At 44.0% G+C, this 19798-nt stretch overlaps 1 protein-coding gene across 2 annotated transcripts in view; it reads left to right on the top strand.

Moving 5' to 3' along the window:
• CPNE4 (copine 4) overlaps window positions 1-19798 on the top strand; it is a 660573-nt gene that overhangs the window by 593840 nt on the left and 46935 nt on the right. For both annotated transcript variants that reach the window (XM_077491511.1, XM_077491512.1), the window contains one exon: window positions 18327-18378. In XM_077491511.1, the coding sequence (XP_077347637.1) occupies window positions 18327-18378 (52 nt within the window). The remainder of the gene's footprint in view (window positions 1-18326; window positions 18379-19798) is intronic.

The raw sequence follows: 19798 nt of genomic DNA, 5'->3' as shown, positions 1-19798 counted from the left end.
CTCTGCAGCTAAAGGGGGAGAAGTTGGGGGTGGTAAAAACAGCTTAACCATGTAGTTTTACTGCCCCTCCAATAAGCCCTTGGTTCACATCTGCATGGCTGCATGCTGCGTGTAGGGCAGCCCATGCATTTCAATGGGCTTCCCTACCCACACAAATGCAGGGAAAGAAGTCCCAGAGCTTTTTTTTTTTTTTTAAATTGCACTGCACCAAAAGCACCCCATGTTTCCAATGTGTGGGGTACCATTAAGACTTAACGGTACCCCTAAAGAGCAGAGCATTCGTCTGTGTGTCGGGCAAACGAGCACGGCAAAGGCAAGAGAATTCTTGTTGGGCCAGGTATGAGTGCTCGAATGACCGAATTTTAATGGTCCAAAGAATGTCAGGCAAAATGGTCGGCCCTCACACATGTTCACTTCATCAAATCTGGCCCTCTTTGAAAAAGTTTGGACACCCCTGCAAACCAATTTTGTTAGGCTTGTTGGTATAAATGAGCAGACAGGATCAGATGAATCAGGATACCAAACAGATTGATTTGACTTACACTTTTAAAGGATAAGTGCACTTTTTTTTCTAAATTCCAGCTCCCCTATGTAACAATATACCATTAATGTACTTTCACAAAAAAAAAAAAAAAAAAACTGCTTTCTATTTATCTTACACACCCCTTACCTCAGTGTCCAGCTGGCTGTATAAAAAATGTCTCCATTCCCAATGTAATCAGTGAATAGTGTTGGGCAAACGATTTGGCCAGGGCATGAGTTCAGGCTGAACATTTGCCTGGTTGATCATTCACCGAACACCAGAATTTGCAGGGTGTCCACCCTGCCAAATACCCTGCAATGCACTGCATGCTGCGCAGTGCATTCTGCACCCTGATTGGGCAAAGCTTTGCTCAATCAGGGTGCAATATAAGCTGGTTTTTAAGAAGCACGGCCGGAAAGCCAGCTGCAGCATCCTTAACAACTGATGAGTTATCAGCTGTCAATGGGTTTCCTGATTGACACCTAAATAAAAAAAAAAGGTTCCTGTTAATATAAATAAATAAATATAGTGCCTGGGGGGTCCCCTTCCTCTGCCTGTAAAGTGGCGCATCTGTAACATATATATACCATACTGCAGCAAAAATTACATTTCCAAAGAAAAAACAAATGAGTCAAATCACATTTAAAATTACTTGTGGTTGCAATTACTGGCACCCGTTATTAAAAAGTATAAGAAAAAAACGGTGTGGGGTCCCCCCCATCCATACCAGACCCATTGGGTCTAGTATGTGTTTTAAGGGGTCTCCCCCAAAACACATACCAGACCCTTATCCGGGCATGCAGCCTGGCAGGTCACAAAGGGGGGTGAGCGAGTGCCCCTCTCCCTGAACTATACCAGGCCACATGCCCTCAACATGGGTGGGAGTGCTTTGTGCAGGGGGGCTCTGTCTCTTCCCGACAACTCTGGGCTGTGGTTGTCAGGGTCTGTGAGCAGGGGGCTTATCAGTATCTCCATATCCTGCCCCCTCCTATGTGAATGAGTATGACTTGACCTGCCAGGCTGCATGCCTGGATAAGGGTCTGGTATGGATTTTGGGGAGAACCCCATGCCGTTTTTTTTTTATTTTGGCATGGGGTTCCCCTTAAAATCCATACCAAACCTGAAGGCACTTATACCCCCTTCCTAACAAGGCCAATTTTCAGCTTTTAGTGCGCTCACATTTTTAATGACAATTACTCAGTCATGCACAGGTACCCATATGAAATATTTGTCCTTTTTTCACAGAAATAGAGCTTTCTTTTGGTAGTATTTAGTCACCACAGGGTTTTTCATTTTTGCGCTATAATTTTTTTTTTAAAAAGACCAAAAATTTTGGAAAAAATGCAAATTAGTAATTTTTCTTCATGGCCAAAATTGATATTGCTACATATCTTTGGTAAAAATAACCAAAATCAGTGTATAATATTTGGTCTTTGTGAAAGTTATACAGTCTATAAGCTATGGTGCCAATCACAGAAAATGTATCACACCTGATGTACTGACGGCCTACCCTCATTTCATGAGACAGTAACAAGCCAGGATAGTACAAATACCCCCCAAATGACCCCATTTTGGAAAGTAGACAGGTTACATATTAACAGGCTATTTCAATCATATGTCATATGCATACCACAAATTACACCCCAAAATACATTCTGATACCCCTCCTGAGTATGTCATACCACATGTGTGAGACTTTTTCACAGCCTGGCCACATACAGAGGCCCAACATTCAGGGAGCACCATCAGGTGTTGTAGGGACATAAATTACACATTTCTTGACTACCTATTACACTTTTGAAGACCCTGAAGCACCAGGACAATGTAAACGCCCAAAAATGATCCCATTTTGACCCCATATTGCAAAGCAAAAACCCAACACATAATCTAGGAGGCATAATGAGTCTTTTGAACTCATCATTTTTTCCACAAGTTTTTGGAAAAAATGTGGAAAGAAAATAAAAACGCATTTTTTTTTTACACAGGTGTTGTTGTCAACACACATTTTTCTAACACATAGCATGTACATAGAAAAAAATGACACCCCAAAATACATTCTACTACTCCTCTTGAGTATGGCGATACCACATGTGTGGGACTTTTACACAGCCTGGCCACATACAGAGGCCTAACATGCAGGGAGCACCGTCAGGTGTTTGAAGGACATAAATTACACATCTAATTCCCTACCTACCTTTTACACTTTTGTAAGTCACTGTAGGGCACTGATGGCACTGGTGAGCACGTTAGTGGCATAGATGGGCAGTGTAGTGACACTGATGGGCACTGTGGTGGCACAGATGAGCACTGATGTGGCATGGATAAGCACTGATGTGGCACGGATGAGGCATGGATGAGCACTGATGTGGCATGGATGAGCACTGATGTGGCATGGATGAGAAATGGATAAGAACTGATGTGGCACAGATGAGCACTGATGTAGCACGGATGAGGCATTGATGAGCACTGATGTGGCATGGATGAGGCATGGGTGAGCACTGATGTGGCATGGATGTGGCATAAATGAGCACTGATGTAGCACGGATGAGGCATGGATAATCACTGATGTAGCATGGATGAGCACTGATGTGGCATGGATGAGGCATGGATGAGCACTGATGTGGCATGTATGTGGCACAGATGAACACTGGTGTGGCATGTATGAGCACTAATGTGGCACGGATAAGCACTGATGTGGCATTAATGTGGCATGGATGAGAAATGATAGGGCATGGATGAGGAATGAATGAGCACTGATGTGGCATTGATGTGGCATGGATGAGCACTGATGTGGTATGGATGAGGCACAGATAAATACTGATGTGGCATGGATGAGGCATGGGTAAGCACTAATGGGGCCATGGATGTGGCACAGATGAGCACTGATGTGGCATGGATGAGAACTGATATGGCACAGATGAGTACTGATGTGGTAAGGATGTGGTACGGATGAGTACTGATGTGGTATGGATGAGCACTGATGTGACATGGATGAGCTCTGATGTAGCATGGATGTGGCACGGATGATCACTGATGTGGCATGGATGAGCACTGATGTGGCATGGATGAGGCATGGATAAGAACTGATGTAGCACGGATGAGGCATTGATGAGCACTGACGTGGCATGGATGAGGCATGGGTGAGCACTGATATAGCATGGATGAGCACTGATGTGGCACAGATGAGGCATGGATAATCACTGATGTGGCATGGATATGGCACAGATGAGCACTGGTGTGGCATGTATGAGCACTGATGTGGCACGGATAAGCACTGATGTGATATGAATTTGGCATGGATGAGCACTGATGTGGCATGGATGAGGAACAGATGAGCACTGTTGTGGCATTGATGTGGCATGGATGAGCACTGTTGTGACATTGATGTGGCATGGATGAGCACTGTTGTGGCATTGATGTGGCATGGATGAGCACTGATGGGCCATGGATGTGGCATAAATAAGCACTGATGTGGCACAGATGAGCACTGATGTGGCGTGGATGTGGAATGGATGAGCACTGATGTGGCACAGATGAGCACTGATGTGGTATGGATGGGGCACGGATGAGCACTGATGTGGCATGGATGAGCACTGATGTGGTATGGATGCGGCACGGATGATCACTGATGTGGCATGGATGAGCACTTATGTGGCATTGATGTGGCATGGATGAGGCACAGATGAGTACTGATGTGGCATTAATGTGCCACAGATGAGCCCTGATGTGCCATGGATGAGGCACGGATGAGCTCTGATGTAGCAGGGATGAGGCACGGATGAGCACTGATGTGGCATGGATGAGTCATGGATAAGCACTGATGTGGCACAGAGGAGTACTGATTTGGCACGGATGAGGCATAGGTGAGCACTGATGTGGCATAGATGTGGCACAGATGAGCACTGATGTGGCACGAATGTGGCATGTATAATCACTGATGTGGCATAATTGAGCACTGATGTGACATGGGTGAGGCATGGATGAGCACTGATGTGGCATGGATGTGGCATGGATGGAAACTGATGTGGCATGAATGTGGCATGGATGAGAAATAATGTGGCATGGATGAGGTATGGATGAGCACTGATGTGGCACAGATGAGCACTGATGTGCAGGGATGAGGCATGGACGAGCACTCATGTGGCATGGATGAGACGTGGGTGAGCACTGGTGTGGCACAGATGAGGCATGGATAATCACTGATGTGGCATGGATGAGCACTGATGTGACATGGATGTGGCACGGATGAGCACTGATGTGGCACAGATGAGCACTGATGTGGCACGGATGAGCACTAATGTGGCATGGAGACACAGAGCACGAGGTTTCTTCTACATGTTTGCTGTGTGGTGAACCTACTGAAAGGATTTTTTTTCTTTCCATCTGGGGACTCTGTTGAGCACTTTCGCACTTTATGAATTACCAGCTTGGGGACTTTATGGACTTTTTGTCTCCTTTTTAAAACTTTTATTTAAAAGGTTTTATTATATATATTTGCGGATTATTAGATTAATTATTAGCACTGTTAATATAGTAGTGCTGTTTATAACTTTGGTTGAAATATTATTACTATATACATATGTGTGTAGAACTGATGTAGCATGGCTGAGCACTTATGTGGCATTGATGTGGCATGAATGAGGCATGGATGAGCACTGAGGTGGCATTAATGTGGCACATATGAGCCCTGATGTGGCATGGATGAGGCACAGATGAGCATTGATGTGGCATAGGTGTGGCATGGATGAGCACTGATGTGGCATGGATGTGGAACGGATAAGCACTGATGTGGCATGGATGACCTCTGATGTGGCATTGATGTGGCACAGATGAGCACTGATGTGGCATGGATGTGGCATGGATGAGCACTGATGGGGCATGGATAAGCACTGATGTGGCACAGATGAGGACTGATATGGCACAGATGAGGCATAGATGAACACTGACGGGGCATTGATGAGGCATGGGTGAGCACTGATGTGGCATTGATGTGGCACAGATGAGCAGTGATGTGGTATGAATGAGGCATGGATAATCACTGATGTGGCATGGATGAGCGCTGATGTAACATGGATGAGGCGAGGATGAGCACTTATCTGGCATGGATGTGGCATGGATGGAAACTGATGTGGCATGAATGTGGCATGGATGAGAACTGATGTGGCATGGATGATATATGGATGAGCACTGATGTGGCAGAGATGAGCACTGATGTGGCAGGGATGAGGCATGGACGAGCACTAACATGGCATGGATGAGACGTGGGTGAGCACTGATGTGGCACATATGAGGCATGGATAACCACTGATGTGGCATGGATGAGTACTGATGTGGCATGGATGTAACACAGATGAGCACTGATGTGGCACGGATGAGCACTGATGTGGCATGGATGTGCACTAGAGGCGATTCAGTTCGCATTGTGCGCTATACAAGTATTTCATTCATTCACTAATGTGGCATTGATGTGGCATGGATGAGCACTGGTGTGGCATGGATGATGCATGGATGAGCACTGATGTGGCATGGATGAGGCACGGATGAGCACTGATGTGGCATGGATGAGGCACAGATGAGCACTGATGTGGCATGGATGTGACACAGATGACCACTGGTGTGACATGGATGAACACTGATGTTGCATGAATGTGGCACAAATGAGCACTGATGTGGCATGAATGTGGCAAGGATGAGCACTGATGTGGCATGGATGAGCACTGATGTGGCATGGATGTGGCACGGATGAAAACTGATGTGGCATTGATGAGGCATTTATAAGCATTGATGTGACATGGGTTTAGCACAGATGAAAACTGATGTAGCGCGGATGTGACACGGATGAGCACTGATGTGGCATGGATGTGGCACGGAAGAGCACTGATGTGGCATGGATGAGCACTGATGTGGCATTTGATGTGGCACGGATGAGCACTAGTGTGGCATGGATGCACCTAAAATGCACTTTTAGTGGCATTAATTGTTAATGGCACACCAAACACAGAAGCAAGCACACGTTTTGCCACGTGAACAAAAAACTAGACAAAAACACAGCAAAATGCACAGTAAAAAACGTGCAACCCACAACACACCAAAATGTCCCATGAGGTACTTTGCCACCTGTAGCGCCGCCCATTGATTTCATGCATGTCATGGGTAAAATGCACCAAAAAAATGAACTCCCACAACACTAAGGGCTAGTTTACACTTGCTTCAAAACATGGCTTCGGACATGCTTTGTTAAAGCTCTCTGAACGCCAGTCAAAGCCCCTGTCACTAAATAAAATGGTTAGCTTACAGTCCTGTTTACACCTTGCTTTTGCTTGGTGATTCAATGAGGCTTCAGTGGGGCTTCGATGAGGCTTTGGTGGGGCTTCGGTGAGGCTTCGTGGGGCTCTGATGAGGCTTCGGTGGGGCTTCAAGCGAGCTTTGTAAAATTATGAAAATGTGGCGCTCGCAAATGTTAATAAACATGTGTAACCAAGTGTAGATGAGTGCAGATGTGAATATACAAAGCAAAAAACATGTAAATAAAGTCCAAATAAATTTGCTGATTGTTCTGAAAATGTATTTGGACTTTATTTACATTGTTTTTTGCTTTGTATATTCACATCTGCACTCATCTACACTTGGTTACACATGTTTATTAACATTTGCGAGCCCACATTTTCATAATTTTACATTTCTAGTGAGTGAGTAGCACTTTGTGTATAGCAGCTGCTTTAGTTTTCTGTTTCACCGTTTTTTCACTATTCAGTACAAGTTTAAATTTTATATTATTCACTTCAAGCGAGCTTTGCCATAGACTTCTATGGAGGCTTTGAAGACTCTTTGAAGCACTACTGAAGCTACATGGGGTATAATTTTTGAAAAGAAGCCGAAGCAAAGCAAAAGCAAGGTGTAAACAGGACTTTAAGCTAACCATTTTATTTAGTGACAGGAGCTTTGACTAGCATTGAGAGAGCTGCCCTATGTGTAATGAGTGAAAGCACTCAAAAATGCCCCCCCCCCCTCAAAAAAAAAAAAATAACGCATGCAGGAATGTGAGTTTCAGGTACTCAGTCATGTGACTGGGGCTTAACAGCTGAGTGCCTCCATCCACTCCCTCATATGTACTTGTATAAAACTGGGCATACACTATGCAATCTGATTGTACAATATCTGTATAATTTCCTTTAGCTTTGCCAGAACTATGGATCAGGAGGACCCACTTATATATCCATTCACTCTGTATCCAACCTGGCAGGCCCTTGCACTACATAGCTAACCAGGATATGTGTGTGAGCCACTCATGCTATATGGGAATGAAGTCCTGTGCCCACCGGTGTGAGTGCTGGCCAGGAAGAGAGCTTGTCTATCTTCCAAGTAATGGTAGAGAGTGATCCCCATGAGTAAGCTCCGGTGGGTGGAGTGAAACACGTTGTGGGTGTTGTCTGGCGGGGGTCAAGGCTGAGACTGCCATTCACAATTACACAGCAGGCTTTGACTTGATGTGGGGGTCCTGGGACACCTATCACTCGCTACCCTTGCACTACATAGCTGATGGTAGATCTAAAGGAAATTGTACAATCAGATTGCAACATGTATGGCCAGTTTTATACAAGTAGATAGGAGGGAGTGAATGGAAACACTCAGCTGTCAAGCCCCATTCACATCTCTGCGGACTTCACTTCCTAAATGTAAAGTTTATGTCAAGCCAAAATGTTTTCTTTAATAAAAACCAGCACTCTCAAACTCCAATATAACTAGTTCAATAGTGTCTCTGTATAGCCAAAGATCAGTTGTCATATGTCCATAGAATTCTTCCTGTTATTGCTCTCCTTACCCTTCCTCCGAATGCAATCTTCCTTTACAGTGATCTCAAAAAAAAGTAATATAATATAGTGTAGTATACTCAACCTACCATGCCTCAAATCTTATCAATAAAATGATGTGTCAATAAATAACCATATGTGTATTTGTGCCCGTTCACACTACCGCGACTTGTCAGGCGACTTAGCCGCCTGACAAGTCGCGCTCCGTTCTGTACTATGGAACCGTTCTAATAGGAGTGACTCAAGTCGCTCCGACTTAGAAAAAGGTTCCTGTACTATTTTTGGGGTGACTTCAGGCGACTTGCATTGACTTCTATACAGTAGTCGTCTTGCAAGTCGCCGCTGAAGTGGTGTGCAGGTCGCGTCTGTGAGTCGTGCTGCAAGTCGTGTCGCCCCTATGTGAACGGGCACTTACCCTTCATATACTTAGTGTATGTTCAATCAATAGCTTTCAGATTCTACTCAACTCTGTGCCTCCTTCTGTCTGTGCTTCAACAGCCACCGTGCAGCGATCCAACCGGATTCCCCAAAAATAAAAATACCAATATAGTGCAATATTGTTTTCCAAAAATGATATAATATATTAGCTGTGCATTTCCTATTAACACCCATAGAAAAATTCCACCAAGTAAGTCACCTCAGCATAGACACTCTAGACTTCCAAAAATATGTGCTATAACAACTTCAGTTCCAGTTACACCCAAAAAAAAAATGCATGAATGTGCCTTAAAAAAAAAAATTAAATTTTTTTTTTTACTCACCTCTAAATGGTAAATCACTTCCCCTCAGTGCAGAAAGGGCTCAGCTCTGCTCCCTCCCTCTAGTCAATCATCTGGGACACGTGACAGGTTCACAGTCTGGCGCCCACAGTTACAATGCCGGCGCCGCTGAACGGAGGGGGAGATGAGTGGGGCTACCATCCCCCGCATCGCTGGACCCTGGGAAAGGTAAGTTTCCGATTATTAAAAGTCAGCAGCTGCAGTATTTGTAGCTGCTGACTTTTAATTATTATTTTTTTTTAACTGGGAACACCTCTTTAACATGCCATTTTTTTTGCTATATGGCACTGCTTTATTTTAATTGGCAATTGTACCCAAATAATCCCCCCCCCCCCAAATAGAGCTTTCTTTTGGTGGTATTTCATCGCCTCTGCGTTTTTTATTTTATGCACTATAAACAAAAAATGACAATTTAAAAAAATATATATATATTTTGCTTTCTACTATAAAACATAGCCAATAAAAAAATTTAAAAACATAGAATTTCTTTATCAATTTAGGCCAATATGTATTCTGCTACATATTTTTGGTAAAAAAAAAAAAATATATATATCTATTGTGAGGGGGTTCGCTCGGTACCGGGTGTGTGTGACCCCCTGGATGGGTTCACAACACAAAGTCAGGCACAGCAGACAGCGGTGTAGGTGCAAAAAACAAAAGGTCCGGTTTATTTAGGCTACATGCAGTGATACATATAACAGCCAAACAAAATAAAACAAGAAAATAAATCCTGGTCAGCTTGACCTCTAACTACACACGTAGACTCCCTGTCTAACAACTGGGTGCAGCCTTGTGCTGCCCCAGTCCCTGTCTCTATTGTAGGGGTTTTCCACACAGGCGTTAACTCACCGCACAGAACAGATCTCAGACTCCCCAGTCTATACACACAAAACTGGTTCCAGGATGGAGCATCTCCCTATGCATGCTGGGGTTTTTTGTAGAGGTCTTAATGAGCCCACTTACTTCAGCTGGGCTCATTAACTCTTCCCCTCTAATTGTAAAAGTCTGCATAAAGCCTGAATCTAGGACACACATATTTCCCATCCTGAATACAACCAGGTGATTTTACCTGCGTGCTGCCACATACCCCCCCCTCTTGTTTCAACCTTGGGGTTGTAACACAAGCAGCCAGACACGCATGTATCCGAGACAAAGCATCCACATTCCCCATTTTAACACCAGGGCGATGCTTAACTGTAAAGTTAAATTCCTGTAGGGCCAGGAACCACCTATTTACCCTTCTATTGGTCTCCTTGTTTTGAGCCATCCACTTTAAAGGAGCGTGATCAGTCACCAGGTCAAAGTGCCTACCTAGCAGATAGTACCGAAGGGAATCTAGAGCCCACTTCACTGCTAAACATTCCTTCTCAATCGTGGAGTAATTTACCTCATGGGACTTCAACTTCCTGCTGAGGTAAATGACTGGGTGCTCTTCCCCGTTCCAGACCTGGGATAACACTGCTCCTAACCCAACGTCTGATGCATCAGTTTGTACAACAAAGTCCTTAGAGAAGTCTGGTGAGTACAACACTGGCTGGCTACATAAGGCTGTTTTTAAGGACTGAAATGCTTCCTCAGCCTCTGGGGACCATTTAACCATAACCGACTCTTTCCCTTTTGTCAGGTTGGTGAGGGGCACAGCCTGAGAAGCAAAATGGGGAATGAATCGTCGATAATAGCCAGCGATTCCCAGAAAGGCTCGTACCTGTTTCTTGCTGTTGGGACGTGGCCAACTCTGTATGGCCTCGACTTTATTAACTTGGGGTTTTATCACCCCCCTCCCAATAGTGTACCCAAGATATTTGGCCTCCTCCTGTCCAATGGTACACTTCTTTGGATTGGCCATAAACCCAGCTTCCCGGATAGAGTCTAGGACTGCTTGTACTTTTGGCAAATGTGAGACCCAGTCTGTGCTATGGATAATCACATCATCCAGGTAAGCTGCAGCATATTTATGATGGGGCCTCAGAATCTTATCCATTTTCCGCTGGAATGTTGCCGGTGCATTCTGTAACCCAAACGGCATTCTCTTATATTGGAATGCCCCATCTGGGGTTACAAACGCAGTTTTCTCCTTGGCCGACTCGGCCAGGGGAATTTGCCAATACATTTGGTGAGATCAAGAGTTGTCATATATCGGGCTATTCCCAGCCGGTCAACCAACTCATCTATACGTGGCATGGGGTAGGTGTCAAATTTTGGAACTTTATTTAATTGTCTAAAATCGTTACAAAACCGCCAGCTCCCATCAGGTTTGGGCACTAGTACAATAGGACTGGACCAGTCACTCTGGGACTCCTCTATCACACCCAATTCCAGCATCCTTTGAACCTCCCCACGTATTGCCTCCCGTCGGGCCTCTGGTATTCTATAAGGTTTTAGTTTTACCCTTTCTCCTGGCGGGGTGATAATGTCATGCTCTACGCCAGATGTTTGTCCCGGAAGCTCAGAGAAAATCTCTTTGTTACGAAGTACAAACTCTTTAACCTCCTGTTGTTGGGGTTTCGATAAGGTGTCTGCTATTCCAACCTCAGGAACTAAGCAATCAGGCTGTACTTGTGACAAAGTCTCTGCGACTAGGGATTCCCTATCCCTCCAGGCTTTCAGCAGATTGACGTGATAGATCTGCTCCGGCTTTCGCCTTCCTGGCTGTCTAACCCTGTAGTTCACCTCACTAATTTTTTCAATTACTTCATATGGACCTTGCCATTTGGCCAGAAATTTGCTTTCAACCGTAGGGACTAGCACCAAGACCCTATCCCCCGGGGAAAAAGTACGTGTCTTGGCCCCACGGTTGTACACTCTCTGCTGTGCTAACTGCGCTTGGGTTAAATGTTCCTTTACAATTGGCATTACCTGTGCAATTCTATCTTGCATCAGGGCGACATGCTCAATCACACTCCTGTGAGGAGAACTCTCATTTTCCCAAGTTTCCTTGGCGATATCCAGCAGCCCTCTTGGGTGTCTCCCATAGAGCAACTCGAAGGGTGAGAAACCCGTAGAGGATTGGGGTACCTCCCTAATGGCAAACATCAGATAGGGTATTAGACAATCCCAATTCTTTCCATCTCTATCCACCACCTTCTTTAACATTTGTTTTAGGGTTTTGTTGAATCTTTCAACCAACCCATCTGTTTGGGGGTGATACACAGATGTACGCAATTGCTTCACTTTGTACAACTTGCATAATTCTTTCATAACCCGGGACATAAAGGGTGTACCTTGGTCCGTAAGCAGTTCCTTACAAATACCCACGCGGCTAAAAACAAGGGATAGCTCTTTGGCTATGGTTTTGGCCGAGGTATTTCGGAGAGGAATTGCTTCCGGATAATGGGTGGCATAGTCCAATATAACCAAAATGTACTGATGCCCCCTAGCAGACTTCATTATCGGACCTACCAAATCCATTGCGATCCTCTCAAAGGGGACCTCAATGATAGGAAGAGGTACCAGTGGGTTACGGAAATGTGGCATAGGTGCCGACTTCTGACACACAGGGCAGGAGGAACAATAATTTTCTATTTCCTTCATGACCCCAGGCCAATAGAATCTCTGCAATACCCTCTCTCTGGTTTTCTCTGTCCCCAGATGACCTCCCAGAATGTGTCCATGAGCCAATTCTAACACCAACTTCCTGTAAGGTTTGGGCACTACAAGTTGCTCAATGGTTTCTTCTGCCCTTTGAGCCACTCGATATAGCAGGTCCCTTTCCATAGTGAAGTAAGGATAAGGGCAAGTCTTATCTGGGTTCACTAACTCGCCATCTATTTTCACCACATTTTCCCGTGCCTTTATTAGGGTGGGGTCTTTTAACTGTTCTGTGGCAAAATTTTCCCTGTGAACCTCAAGATCCGAAAACTCCACAGACGGCATGTTTTCATCTGAGGATGTTGGCTCCTCCCCAGTTTCTCGAGTTTCCCCCGCCAATACCGACAAGGGAAATTCAGGAGAGTCCTCACCACTCCCAGAGGAATTCTGGTCATCTTCCTGGTTTATAGGGGCACCAATGGGGGCCTCAGGACAATCCCAGAGTTCCCAGAATTTTGGAAAATCCCTTCCCACAATAGCATCATGTGGTAACTGAGACACTAACCCCACCTGATGAGAGAGGTTACCTTTGGGGGTCTCAAAAAACACTGAAGTTACAGGATACTCTCGGGTGTCCCCATGCACACAAATAACAGCCACCCTGTTCTTCCCAGAGACCTCTGTAGTAACTAATTCAGCTTTTATCAATGTTACCAGGCTACCTGAATCTAGCAACACATCAACATGTCTACCATTAATACACATTTTACATAAATGTTTCTCAGGTCCCCGAATGGCAGTGCATACAACTGTCGCAAACAGCGACTGACGTCTCTCCCTTATAAAGTCACATTGCATAGGCTCATCCACAACTGGGCAATTGGCTGCAATATGTCCCTCTTGCCGGCAGCGGTAGCAAATAATTTTTCTCGCTGCCTCTTGCAGCATGGGCTTCCTGGGCTGCTCCCGCCAGACCTTAGGTAGAACTCCCACCCTCTCACTCTCTCCACCCTCACCCCTTGGAGTCATCTTACCCGCCACTGGGGATGATCTGGTCTTAGGGGGGAAAGTCCGTGAGTCCCTGGAAGAGGTGGTCAAGTTCTCTGTAGCCAAGTACCTCTCAACCAGATCCACAAGTTTATCTGCATTTTCTGGGTCTCCATGGCTTACCCATTTTTGGATGGCAGTAGGAAGAGCTCTCAGGAAACGATCCATAACCACACGTTCCACAATGTTTGGTGCGGTCAAAATCTCTGGCTGCAGCCACTTCCTGCTCAGGTGAATGAGATCATACATTTGAGACCTGGGAGGTTTTCCAACCTGAAAAGTCCAGTTATGCACACGCTGAGCCCGGACTGCCAGGGTGACACCCAGCCGTGCCAATATTTCTGTTTTTAGTACCACATAGTCTTTTGCTTGGTCAGGCTCTAGGTCATAATAAGCTTTCTGCGATTCCCCAGTTAACAGAGGGGCCACCAGTCCAGCCCATTGCTCCTTAGGCCACTTTTCCCTTTCAGCAGTCCTTTCAAATGTGGTCAAAAACACCTCCGGATCATCCTCTCCAGTCATTTTTGTCAGTAAACGGCTCACACCAAAGGTTGCGGTATTATTGTACCCACTTGTTTCATTGGTCTGCGGACGTTGCTGTATCAATGTCTCTATTTGCTGTTGAAAATTCTGCTCTTGCTTCTGCAACAGGTCTATGAAGCGGGCTTCAGATCGCTGCTGGGCTTGTTGCTGAGCTTCCAAACTCTGCTGCAAAGTTGCATTTGTCTGCTGCTGATTTGCATTTGCCTGCTGCTGGGCTTCCAAACTCTGCTGCAAAGTTGCATTTGTCTGCTGCTGATTTGCATTTGCCTGCTGCTGGGCTTGTTGTTGAGCTGCAAGGCTCTTTTGTAAAGCTGCATTTGTTTGCTGCTGATTTGCATTTGCTTGCTGCTGGTTTGCATTTGCTAGAGCCAGCTGTCTCAGTATCTCCTCCATGCTGGCCTTAACAAAAAAAAAAAAAAAAAACTGCCAAAATTCTCCACCAACTGTGAGGGGGTTCGCTCGGTAGCGGGTGTGTGTGACCCCCTGGATGGGTTCACAACACAAAGTCAGGCACAGCAGACAGCGGTGTAGGTGCAAAAAACAAAAGGTCCGGTTTATTTAGGCTACATGCAGTGATACATATAACAGCCAAACAAAATAAAACAAGAAAATAAATCCTGGTCAGCTTGACCTCTAACTACACACGTAGACTCCCTGTCTAACAACTGGGTGCAGCCTTGTGCTGCCCCAGTCCCTGTCTCTATTGTAGGGTTTTCCACACAGGCGTTAACTCACCGCACAGAACAGATCTCAGACTCCCCAGTCTATACACACAAAACTGGTTCCAGGATGGAGCATCTCCCTATGCATGCTGGGGTTTTTTGTAGAGGTCTTAATGAGCCCACTTACTTCAGCTGGGCTCATTAACTCTTCCCCTCTAATTGTAAAAGTCTGCATAAAGCCTGAATCTAGGACACACATATTTCCCATCCTGAATACAACCAGGTGATTTTACCTGCGTGCTGCCACAATATATATATATATATATATATATATATATATATATATATATATATATATATATATATATAATGAGCGCATATTGATTGGTTTGCGCAAAAGTTATAGCGTCTGCAGGATATATGTGGCATATATTTATGGGATTTTTATTTATTTATTTTACCAGTAATGGTGATTTAGCAAGACTGTGATATTGTGGCAAACAAACTGGACACTAACTGACACTTTTGCATTATTTTGGGTACCAGGGACACTAATACAGTGATCAGTGCTAAAAATATGCACTGTCACTGTACTAATGACACTGGCTGGGAAGGGGTTAACATCACGGGCAATCAAAGGGTTAACTGTGAGCCTAGCTGTTGAGTTACTGTAGTGTGAGGAAGAGGTGCTTTTACTAGGGGAAGGCATGGATCCTGTGTTCCTGCTTAGCAGGAACACAGGATCCATGCCTTCCTTATGGACAGAATGGCGATCCGCCTTGTTTACATAGGAAGATCATTGTTCAGCCTGTGTACCGAGTGATCAGCGAGTGACGGCAGAGATTGGAGCCGAGGGACCCACTGGTCAGCTCCTGCTGTGTAGAATCACAGTAGGAGCAAGCCGGCAGCAATGCGCACTCGGGCCCCATACCGGGAAGTGCAGAATCACGTATATATACGTGATCCTGCACAACGAGTCTGCCCTGTAGCACTAAAACTGCTCTAGGGGGGTTGATGAGTGAATAATAAACCGCCACTCCTTCTTTTTGCTGCTCTTCAGCATGACTTGTGCAAGTAATCCCCAGAATTAAAAATACTAATATAGTGTAATATCACTTATACATAACACCTAAAATAAATTTCAAAACACTCACATTTCATTATCACCAAAAAAAGTGCATATCCCATATCCCTTTAAGTTTTCCAAATCCCGCAAATGTGTAATAGTATCACTCCATACACCTCACTAGATCGGCGCTCCTTAAATCACTTTCCACAAAAATCATCCACTTCCAATAGTCCCCAGCATCTCCTCAGGGTTCCCATTCAAAAATATCATGCAAAGACCATAGTGCAGTAAATCTCTATAAAATCATATATTTGTTCAAACCTATGCATTTGCACACATTCCATGACAAAACGCCTTGTAACCACTTCTAAAATGGCCGTCATAGCACTTTCTGCACCTCTTAGCTTTGGATAGTGTGGTGTTCTGTTGGAAAGATTTCCCCCCACATCCTGTCCTTTTTACAACATTTTACCAAACAGGAAGAGAGGGATACAGAAATAAAAATCTTTAAAAGGTTGATGGAGGGCTAGAACCCCTGTCAAATGTTGGTTTGGCAAACACTGTAGAAGCAAAAAAATACACACTACCGTTCCAGCATATTTAAGATAAATACCCTTTTACTTTATGAAGGGGGATACATTTTATTAATTCCTTAGGTTCACTTGCATTCTAAAAATTATTAGAAACACACTATTGTGCAGGTATATAAATAGTAATATAGGCTGCTGGCAACAACACAATAGGACAAATTGTGAAATAACAGAGAAAAATAAAAGTTGCAACGCTGAACATTCAAAATGAAATATAATGAGAAAAAGTCCATATAGTGAAACAATTCATGCTGTTCTCCATATTGACAAAATGATAATCCAAAATCTGAAACTCTCGTGATATGTATCCAATGTGAATGAATAAGGTAAGTGGATATACCGATCACCCAGGTGTACCTCCACTATAACTTGTGTAAATTGCCTCCATACCAAAAACCTTAGGCCGCGTACACACGGGCGGACTGTCTGACGGACTTGGTCCGCTGAAACGTGTTTCAGCGGACAGTCCGCTCGTGTGTGGGCTTCAGCGGACTTTTTCAGCGGACAGTCTGGCGGACTAAGTCTTTCGGAATTTCCGTAATATTGTCCGTCCAACTTTGGTTTCAGCGGACAGTCCGCTCGTGAGTAGGCAAGTTGGACGGACTAAGTATGGCGCATGCTCAGAAAGGATTTACACGGCCGAAGGTTGCATTGCAGTGTATTGAACGTTGTATTTCTAGTCCCGTCGTACGTGCTGTACACTTCATCGCGCAAGCTTTCAGCGGACTGTCTGTTCATCGTGTGTGGTCAAGTCCGTTCATTCAAAAGTAGGACGGACTGTCTGTCGGATTGTCTGACGGACTTAGTTGGCCAGACAGTCCGCCCGTGTGTACGCGGCCTTAGAGTCAAAAAGGCGCTGTTCACAAGCCCACAAGGTCCAAACCTTCACCTCTCTTATGATAGTGAGGGTAATGTCATGGCTGATGATGAAGCTGATGCCTCTGATGACGTCAACTCTGACAAAATGTATAGGGTGGAGTCCATGTCGATGATGTCACCACTCACGCCAAGGTTACAATACATGTGGATCGGTTCCTGGGAATGTTTTACTGTTGTTTACATGCTGGATCATATCTGGAACAGTGTGAGTTATTAGTATTATTACATTTTACAATTTTACACTATGTGGGCATTCTCTGTCGGTTTCCCATGGTCATTGTGACAGAGTGATCCTCATCAGCCATGACATTACCCTCACTACCATAACAGAGGAGGGGGATTGGACCTTGTGGGTTTGTGAGCAGTGCCATTTTGAGTCGAAGGTTTCCGGTAAGAAGGCAATTTATGCAATAAATGGTGGAGGTGCACCTGGGTGATCAGTATATCCATTTACCTTATTCATTCACTTTGGATACATAACACGAGAGTTTCAGATTTTCCGTTATCATTTTGTCACTATGGACAACAGCATGAATTGTTTCACTCTATGAACTTTTTCTCATTGTATTTAATTTTGAATGTTCAGTGCAGTAACGTTTAGTTTTTCTGTTAATGCCACCTTGGCTATTGTTAATGGCAAACACTGATATATATACAGTATTATATAATGAGCAATGGTTAGAACTTAGGAGAGACTAACTGGTGATAAACTCTAAATTGTTGATTCTAATGTTTTCTGTAATTTGATTATCATGTTGGTTTTACTGTTTATTGAGTTTTCTGTGCAGCAACTCAATGTATTTAATTTAATATAGGATTATTATTTTTTACAAAGTCATTTTTTTACAATGTAATGACTATTGTATATCTGCTTTGTTCCTCTTTTTTCATTAAGGTTTCACATGACTTTGCAATAAATTTTAATGAAGACAACCCAGAATGTGCAGGTAATATTAAAGCATATATCAAGGCAAAAATATAGTATATCTACTATACATTTAGTACATCTCTGCAATATACGCACATTTTTCAAATTATTTTCGCCTTAAACATGTTGAAAGTGTAGAAAAATAACTGTTGATATGCCAGAAATATAGTATTCTATCTTTTTCTTTAACAACACATTGGGGGTTATTTACAAAATCCACTTTGCACTGCAAGTGCACTTGGAAGTACAGTCGCTGTAGATCTGAGGGGTAGATCTGAAATGATTGGAAGCTCTGCTGTTTTTATCATCCAATCTTTTACTTCCAAGTGCACTTGCAGTGCAAAGGGGCTTTTCCTTTAGTAAATAACCCCCAGTGTATTTTTGTTTTTTAATATCTAAACATGTGTTGTCAGCCTGCACCAATTTCTGATATATTACACAAAACATAGACCTCTCCTCATCTCCCTGTCCCTTCTTTATCTTCATAACTCCTCTTTGTGCTGGGCAGATTCAGTGCCCAATAGGGACTTGACAATGATGTTTATTAGGAAAAACACTACATTTGATGGATTCACTAGACTCTTGCTTTAAATATGTAGTACCTAGAGAAACGTTTGGCAATAAAGAATATTATATTTCTTGTCAAGAATTTTTTTTAAATAAAAATGAAGGCTTTTTTCCCCAGTACAAGGACTACATGTCAGTGAGTAGGCAGGTGCCTACTTGGGGAGAATAATGGCTATTCTCTACCTCATCTTATTAATTTTGTACTGCCTTTTTACTGGTTAAATGCCTATGCTGTAAATTGCTATCAAACTGCCCAGAGGTTAGAAAGGGGTAATGCTGCCAACTCCCTCATGCTCATGGCTCTGCCCTATTGTGGCAGCTGTGAATACAAGGAGATGCAACCTTGCTGGTTCCTTGGATGGGAAATTGTTTGGGGGACTGCTGCCGCAACTCTGTTCTCACTTTTTGGATTCGCCTTTGGTTGGTACCCAGACAGGGTACCAAAGGTGGATTCATGGACTTTATTCTATGGACTTTGTACTATTTATAATGTATGGCCTGGGGCAGCCTGAAGTTAGGAGGAACTAGAGTCACATATGGAGGAAATCTGTGAGAGACTGTTTTATACTGACTTGTAACCGCACAAGTTTTCAAGTAAATGTTCTGAAGTTTCAACAAGGTACCAGGTCTGAAGTTACTAAAAGGGGTACACGCATAGAGAGATTAGTGAAGATATATTATAAAGGTCTAATGTACAGTGGAAGGAGAAGAAGTTACAGGGACCGACATTGCAACACAGGGTGTCCCATGTTTCTAGCCTGACGTGTCATGGAAGAAGAGTAGAGAGAGTGTGACACTTTGGGATGAAGAAGCTTGGGAACATGTGAAGTCATGACTTCTTAGTATCAGAGAGAAGTCGCATAATGTCACTG

The sequence above is a fragment of the Lithobates pipiens genome, unplaced genomic scaffold (genome assembly GCF_037356315.1).
Source record: "Lithobates pipiens isolate NorthernLeopardFrog02 unplaced genomic scaffold, aLitPip1_a1.2 Scaffold_19, whole genome shotgun sequence".
Taxonomy (NCBI): Eukaryota; Metazoa; Chordata; class Amphibia; order Anura; family Ranidae; genus Lithobates; species Lithobates pipiens.
Note: the sequence above shows the minus strand (reverse complement) of the source record. Positions and strands in the feature narration are given on the sequence as shown.